The following is an 8277-nucleotide window of genomic DNA, read 5'->3' on the forward strand; positions in this document are numbered from 1 at the left end:
TCCTGGATGCCACAAGCCATCTGTGCTTGCCTGATGTTTATAGAATCTTCATTAGTGAAGAGCCTCAATAGATAAGAGGCTCAACTGGAACATCAATGGTTGAGATAAGGGCAAGTGGACAACCAATCTGAGGATCCACAAGGGGCTGGGGGGGGGGAAACACACAGCAGAAACACAGCTTTAGAAAGTGACAGGCCTTTTTTTTATTTCACAGCATGTTCTTCAGACTTCATCAGACAAAACTTTGCTGTTCTGGATCATTTGTTGTCCCCCAGCCTTGGAAATTTAACAACATGTTATATTTTGGTGCCTGGACTCTTCTGTACGTCATCCTCATTGTCCTACAAAGTGGAACCCTCATGGGAAACCAGCACAGCTTACCCACAAAGGAGAATTCTCACAAATCTTCTGGTGAACTTGGAAATATGGAGGGAGAGGCCTATTTCAATTTTAAGGCTTTTCTGGAGAACCTGAAAGCTGATTTTTTAAGGAACTTGAACTTATCGGTGATACCTTCACAAGAAAAGATCAAAGAGAAACCACCCCAGTTCATGATTGATTTATATAACAGATACACCCAGGACAAGTCTTCCAGTCCCATTGCCAACATTGTACGCAGCTTCAGACCTGAAGGTATGAGTAAGCTAGAGTATTTTGGTAGCTTCAATGGGTAAGCTAGAGTATTTTGAGTTGGCAGTTGGGATCCTAAATTCCATTCAAATATGTTTTTTTATATTCTCCACTTGTTTTCTTTTATAATGTAAGATATAAAAATGGAAGCTTTAAAAAAGAAGATTGAAAGTGCTGATAAATTATCAATATAATTTGCATCAGTTTCTCAGAGGAATGTTAGTACTTCTATAGTTTCTTTAAAGTGCAGGTAGACGGTTCTGCTAAAACATGCAGTGCGGCTGTGAGTAATCTCTGGGTGTTCTAGAAACCTCTGGAGTCACAAACATTTGCCAGAGGGGGGTGTGTGTGGTCCCAAAATCAAAAGAAAGCCAACACTATTTCATTTCCTCCTGAACTGCATGTTCTCCTGAGCCAAAATTGTCTGGCTTTGATAATGGCCCGAATGCTTCGGGATTTTTCTAATTAATATGGTTGAACTATAGATTAGTCTTTGCTCTCAGCCACATCCTTTACAGTATTGCTAGATGGAGTAAAAAGTTTTCAATTTTGCTCCAGGAGGAAGATGTCTTTAAGTACTAAATTTCTAAAAAAAAAGAAGAAAAGAAAGCTAGAACAGATGTTAGGATGGTACTATTTGGTTGCAATTGCTATTTCAGAGGAGATTCAGAAACAAGTCAATTGACCTAAAATTGAGGACAAAGGCAGGCAGGGTTTGAGAGCCTGTCACCCCAACATACAAGAAAGTGCCATTAATTATGTACTTACTTACTAATTTGTTTGGCTTCGTAGAAGAAGTCCCAACCCTGCTCATCACCAAAGGCTGATCAACATGGAACTCTTCTGAAAGGCATTTAATTAACTGATCAATTAACATAGAGCCATCCAAGTTTTACAGGTGGTTTAAAAATGTAATAAACATGTAAGTAGATTATATGGAAGGGGAAAAGATGGGCAAATCTCCCATTCCCCCTTAGATAATGCCTCCTCTCTATATCCTAGCAACTCAAAGTTACAGCTAAAATACTGAACACATCATCAACAAAAATACAAAATTCACACATTTAGCCAAAGAAACCAGCTAATGCCTCCAATCTCTTTTGATAAACATAGATTTGGAGCCCATATAAAGTTCTAAAGTCTCTAAGAAGCCTTTAAGAGGGTGTGTTTTTAAAAAAAATAAAAGTCTACCTAGTTTAATCTTGTCCTTTTGACAACAGCAGAATTTTAGGCTGATAACTTTTCCAACTGATATTGCCTGTAATTGTTTAAATCCAAACCATGCAAATTGCCCATTCTTTGAAGTTCCCCTAATCTCTGATTAGAGAAAGCCAGTGTAGCGAAATGCATAGTGTTGGGTTAGAACCAAGGAAAGCCTGGTCTGAGGCCCCCTCAGTCATAGTAGCCCATTCAGTGACTTTCTGGCAGGCAGAATCTCTCAACTCAGCCGGCTCCACAAAGTTCTTGTCATTAGAACGATATAGCTACTTACTTTAATTTATTTTTATTTTTTTGGAAAACATTGTCATTTTCTGAGGACGTCTGATTTTTCATTGCGCAAAACTCCTTTCTCTGCAATTTCTAGATGTTATATTTGTAAAGAAGAGGGCAGGCAGCCTCCCTTGGTATTTCTTCCTCTGTTTTCCCTATAACAGCCACTCTGTGAGGTGAGTTGGGCTAAAAGGGAAGGCTGGACTAAAGTCACCAAGCCAACTTCCATACCTAAACACTTACACCTAGTTGCTAGTCCAGCACCTTAACCGCTATGTCAGTTGGGTGGTTTTTTTTTTACGTCTAGAAATTTTTTTTACATATTTTTCATCAATAATATTTTATGTTATTAATTTATTCAATTTCTGTAGTCACCCATCTCAATCAATGATTCCAGGCAGTTTACAATATTCTGGAAGATATGTCCATTTCCCCATATTTCTAATACTACCTTTTACTTATATAGGCATAATTTGATTCCTTTACTTTGTTTCAGATTAGCGTTTTAGTAATACTAGTGGTAATGAAATATTGAAGGTTCAGCATTGGATGTACTAATATTCAGGTTCAAATTCCTTTCTTGCTAGAGAGAGTCAATTATCATTATAACAGTGTTTATCATTTTCTCCATCAGATATTTCTTCTCTGTCTTCACTGGAAATGAATCAGAAATATATCTTGCTCTTCAACGTTTCCATCCCATGGCATGAAGAAGTAACTAAAGCTGAGCTGAGGATCCACATTGCATGTCAGAAAGAGGCCGAGTGTTTTCCTTGTGTTCATGGGAACGTAGTAATCTATGACGTGCATGAAGGACATAACTGGGAGGAAGCAGAGGGCGTAAAGAACTTCCTCGCCTCCAGAGAAATCCAGGGATGTGGCTGGGTGACATTTGATGTGTCCAGCACTGTGAAAAAATGGGTCAAGGCAGAAAAGACCAGGACTGTCAACCGGTTGGAGACTGCCGTGAAGAGCTACGATCCAAGTGGTTTCAACTGTGAGCATCTGAACATCAGTATGGCTGCTGACTCAAACCATCTGCCTTCCCTGATAGTGTTTTCTAACGATCATGGCAAAAGAGTCAAAGCAAGCCACGCAGAGCTTCAGGAAATGGTGGCCCACGAACAGGAGGATATGCTGAAGAATTTAGCGAAGGACCACGCTCCCCACAGGCGGAATTCTTGGCCTGTCCACGGAACCCATCACTCCCTGTCCAGAAACAAAAGAAGTATTGAGCTCAACCATTGCCGGAAAACAACCCTCCATGTGAATTTTAAAGAAATTGGCTGGAACTGGATCATTGCTCCTCCAGATTACGAGGCGTTTCAGTGTAAAGGGGGCTGCTTCTATCCTCTGACTGACAATGTCACCCCAACCAAGCATGCAATTGTCCAGACATTGGTCCACTACAAAAACCCCAAGAAAGCTGTCAAGGCCTGTTGTGTTCCCACGAAGCTGGAAGCCATCTCCATGCTTTATAAAGACGAAGCTGGAACCCCCACCCTGAAATACGAATACGAAGGGATGAAAGTAGCAGAATGTGGCTGCCGGTAGTATGAGAGCACCTCTCATTCATTTTAAACATTTGAAGTTGTGAGTGCAGCCCTTTCTCTTTGAATTTCTTATAGAATGGCACTTGTTGTAAATCAGTGACTAAGAATGGAATCATTAATTTCTAGACTGAATCTCCCTTACATAGATCTTTCTCCCCCTGCAATATTTCTTTTATATACTTACTGTATATTTTTAGGAAGATATCATTAAAAAACTCTGTCTGTGCCCATCAACTGTACTGTAAATATTTGTGGGGACTTATTGACTGCAGAAGCTATTTCCAGAAGATGAACCATTGATCACAGTAGATCTAGTTGCAGAAGTTCTTTTGACTATTGTGTCAATATCACATATGTTTACAGAACTGTAATTTCTTCTCCAACCCCCAAAGAGAGGGAGTGTTTTTCTCACATTTCCATCATAGAAAAATTATGTAGAAGGAAAGCATTATGACATACTTTTCTAGCAGTGTAATTATTTTCCAAGCAGTGAAAAAATATTTTAGAAATGATATTGAAATCTGACTACTATAGAGATTACTAAAGTATAATATGTAAACAACTTTGGCACAGAAGCTCTAGGAGCTGTTGCCTCTATTCTAAAACTCATCATAGATTTGGTGGGACTGGCATCTGTGACATTCCCTACCCTCACCCACCCGCCATAGAGAGGACACTAGAAATAGGTAGAAAAGAAGGAAGTTAGGATAGGACTGCAAACAAGTTGTTGTTTCATGCAGTAAACCTTCTCTAGATTGTGGGATTCAGCACTCTAAAATGTCATAATGTTCAACTATGCATTCTGGTTGGGTCAAAAAAGTACAAAGGATAGGAGTAATCAGGCCCCAAAGATGCCAGGGTTGGATAAAAGGAAACCAACATTCAGAGTCCCTAAAATAATTTAATAAAGGAATGAATAAATATGAGCAATGAAATAGCACTAAATGACTATTTTAAAGAAAAGGCTATTCCATTGTCACAAAGAGAGAAATAAATTGAAGCTTTATGAATTTAACTTGTCATATTTTACCTCAAACATGAGCAGTTCTAAAACAAACATTAAAGGACCAGCCCCAAATGTCCATGTTAACTGAGCAATTCCCTCCACAGAAAAGGTTTTGTGGTCTCCAGCTATAAAAGAGAAGTCCTATAAAGTTTGTTGGAAAAATAAGGACTTTACTAATCATCTAAAGTCCCATCTGAAAAAAGTATAAGATCTCCCTGGCCATCAAATTCTTTTGCTCTGCCAAGATGAGTACGGAAGGCAGCGATTCCGTCCAGTGGATCCCTCACCAACCACACAAGAGCCCAGCCATCCCATAGAAAATTTAGGGGCTGGGATTTAAAGGACAGATATTTGAAAGCCCAAATTGTCAGCGTTACCAATCTATGTTGGTTCAAACATGCTGCTAGAAGACACACCACCATAAGGGGCTGCAAAAACCCTGGCAATCACTATGTGACAGCTAAGATATTTGCTTTCGGCATTTCTTTGCTTGCTATCTAATGGTCACCTGGGTTTTTGCACTGCAAGGGCACACCTGGATTTAAAAGGAATCTCCATCTCTTTCTTGCCGGTGCTTTCCGTTGACTAAGCAGCCAGTATCTCCTTTCCAATTCTCTTATCCATCTGGCTTCTATTTTTATCTCTTGATAAGACCTACTTGAGTGATCACATACAGAACTACATGACTTTGCAGAGGGACGGAATCCTTTATCTCTATTCTCCACAAAGCCTTGACCTTCTGAATATTCTGAGCCTTTCCATGGCTCATCCGTTAAACTGCCTTGAGAGGCCCTCATGAGAGGCCCGTTTACCAAAAAGGAGAATATCTGTAGCCCAGGGTTGAAATGAGGGGTCCTTGATGCTCTCTGAGCTTGGCTTGTTTCCTTGTAGACGTTTCATTACCCAAACTAGGCAACAACATCGGTGCTATAGTGTTGATAGCATTGCATGATGATATTCCCTAGCTGGCAAATAAAACAACAGGAAGGAAACAAGCCAAACTCAGAGAGCACCAAGGAAAGAGGGGGGGGAGAGAGGGAGAGAGAGAGAGACCCTCTCTTGAGCCCCGCCTTGGAGCTTCCTGTTCCTGTGTAAGGGCAGGTATCTGATTAGTTGTCAGACTCCCATGGGGCCATCCAGGGGTAACTTTGTAGGTTGTCAAGTCCCAGGCCTGGTTGAATCTTGCTGGGTGATGATGTAATGAAGTGGCTTTGGCCAATTCCTATTATGGCTTAATGGCTTTGTCCTGTTTTGGATCTTGAGTGGGGGCTAATCCTATCATGTCCTGAGGGCCATGTCTTTTGTTTTGTAGATAAGCTGGCCCAGCCTTTGTCTTGTAGATAATTTGGCACCAAAATATCTGCTTGGGGGGGGGGGCAGGGAGCTGAGGCTCTGAGTTTGACTTTAGAAACATGTTTCCCCTTTAGAGAAAATATAATAGTCTGCCTTTTTAATATTTCCTGGAATATTTTGTTTTTCTAGGAGAGGGGTGGGTCCTAACTTCCTACAACCTGCTCACTGAAAGTGAATGTGTCAGTAGACGGAAACAGGAGGGCTGGGGAGACTCACATTCTTATTTTATTTATTAATTTCAATTTCAATTGATACCCTGCCTTTCTATCCCCATGATACTTTGGGCTTCTTACAGTCAAGAAAATATAAAATAATAAAAAGAAGTTCAAAACTTTAAAATGTCACATATTTATATCTATGCATAATATAAACTTTGAAATCCTTATTAGCCAATACAGGAGCCCTATTAAAATGGGTCCAAATAATCAATAACTTCTGGAATGCGCTGGGATTGAACATAAATCCGGAATCAGGAACCCCCTCCCTTTCCCACTATACTTTAGCCTCAAAGGAGACGTTTGAGGCCAGGCTATAATTTTTCAACTCCTCCGGCTCAAGGGGAGTCTCCAGCATCTCTTTCATGTAGTGGGAAAAGGGTGATATTCCCTCCATATATCTTGTCCCCATCACTGAGAAGAATCCAAAACAGTATATTAAAATTATATTAATATGAAATATGGAGTTTTGCGCTTCCTTCGACTGTTTTTGTTTGTTTTCTTTGGTTGGAAATATTGATTGTAGCTATATTTCTGTCCAGCTGTAGTTCTTTAACTTTTCTTTCCTGAACCTTCACTTCCTGTTTTGAAAATGGGATCAATTATTCAACCAATTTTTTTATTTTTTATTTTAGAAGTACATTTTAAACTTACTCAAAAATAGTTGAGAATAATCATGGAAAATTTGTATTTAAAAATCAGCCCTTCCTCAATCAATCAATCTTTATTATGGCCATAAATAAAATACAATTAAAACAGATAGACACACCCACACCCACAAACATATACTGATAATTATAAAAAAGTAAAATTAAAAAATGAACAGAGTTCTTCAATCACCAGGAAAGACGTATGGCTGCACGTGATTGAGCAACCCAGTAGAATCTTGGCCAGACTAGACAAGCAACAGACAGAAGCCCCGGTCTCTGTCAGGAATTTCTTCCTCACAAAGACACCCAGGATTCCCCATAGAGGAAATTGCATTCCTTCACAAAGGTGCACGCATGGAGCAGGTTGACTGGGGATTACCTGTATAGCTGATCATCATTCCTTTAACAATAAGCTGGCTGAAAAGGCCAAGGACTAAGTATTGCAATATCCCACTTGACCCCTCTGGCCAGCCAGTCGAGAGCAGCTGCTGAATAGGCTGCTTCTTAAACCAGTTGTGTATCCACTGAACTGCCAACCCATTCAGCCCATACTTAACTATCCTGGGACCTTTTGTTAGACGCCTTGCTAAATTGGAGATAACATCTACAGTATTCCCACAGCCTATTAAGAAAGTCAGTCAGAAAAATGAAATAAGGTTAGTCCGACGAACCTTATTTCTGTTTTTAGACATGCTCTTGACAAATCTATGCTGACTGTTCATAATTACTGCAGTTTTCAATGTGCTTACAAGTCAGTCTCTGTGATTTACTCCAGATACCTAAAGAAGTATTGCTAAGAAGATGAGGGGAATCAGGGGCAACTATTCATGAAATTCCCAAGTACAAATAATGTTGCCTACAACACAATTGCCCTTACCTCCACACACCTTCTGTTGTAAGCAAAGGCAACAGGATATTGCTTTACCTTCACCAATTCCCATTGGTGCCCACCGGCTCAGTTCAGCATCCGCAGGAGGTGGGGGCTGCTTTACAAGGTGGGTGGAATTGCTAAGGTGGGTGGGCTCCCGCTGGGCTCCTGTGCTCAGGGTAAGCGTTTCAGGATTAACTGGGGCCATGTGATCAGCAGAGGTAGGGATGATTTAATTTTCTCTCTCTTAGGTTGCAGACAAAGGCTTTCTCGTGCCGTCACATCTTCCTAAAAACAAATCACATTCCTGTACCCACCTAGGGCCCTCCAGCCAGAATTGCTGTGATTCCTTCTTTCTATCTCTTTCTATCACTAGCCAAAGCGTCTAAGACAAATGAAATAACGCCAACGGTTTCAGTCTGTCAAGATCTATTTGTCTTGATACCAGCAGCCATATGTTCAGGGGTGGTATTACAAGTAAATCCTAATTGATTACAGTTATGAAGATCAA

At 40.2% G+C, this 8277-nt stretch overlaps 1 protein-coding gene across 1 annotated transcript; it reads left to right on the plus strand.

The window, feature by feature from the left end:
* Positions 1 to 231: 231 nt before the first annotated feature.
* On the plus strand, positions 232 to 3904 carry GDF2 (growth differentiation factor 2). The gene is made up of 2 exons (XM_034420080.2): positions 232 to 633; positions 2756 to 3904. Exons 1-2 carry the CDS (start codon positions 294 to 296, stop codon positions 3673 to 3675), a joined length of 1260 nt encoding a protein of 419 aa, XP_034275971.2. The 5' UTR covers positions 232 to 293; the 3' UTR covers positions 3676 to 3904.
* Positions 3905 to 8277: the final 4373 nt, after the last annotated feature.

Source organism: Pantherophis guttatus, chromosome 5, assembly GCF_059756535.1.
Source record: "Pantherophis guttatus breed Tessera chromosome 5, ASM5975653v1, whole genome shotgun sequence".
NCBI lineage: Eukaryota > Metazoa > Chordata > Lepidosauria > Squamata > Colubridae > Pantherophis > Pantherophis guttatus.

Bases quoted from the DNA above. Each gene is read 5' to 3' on its own strand.
- GDF2 (XM_034420080.2), top strand. From the start codon at position 294: ATGTTATATTTTGGTGCCTGGACTCTTCTGTACGTCATCCTCATTGTC. The intron at 634-2,755 runs GTATGAGTAAGC...TTTCTCCATCAG, and splicing joins ACGCAGCTTCAGACCTGAAG to ATATTTCTTCTCTGTCTTCA.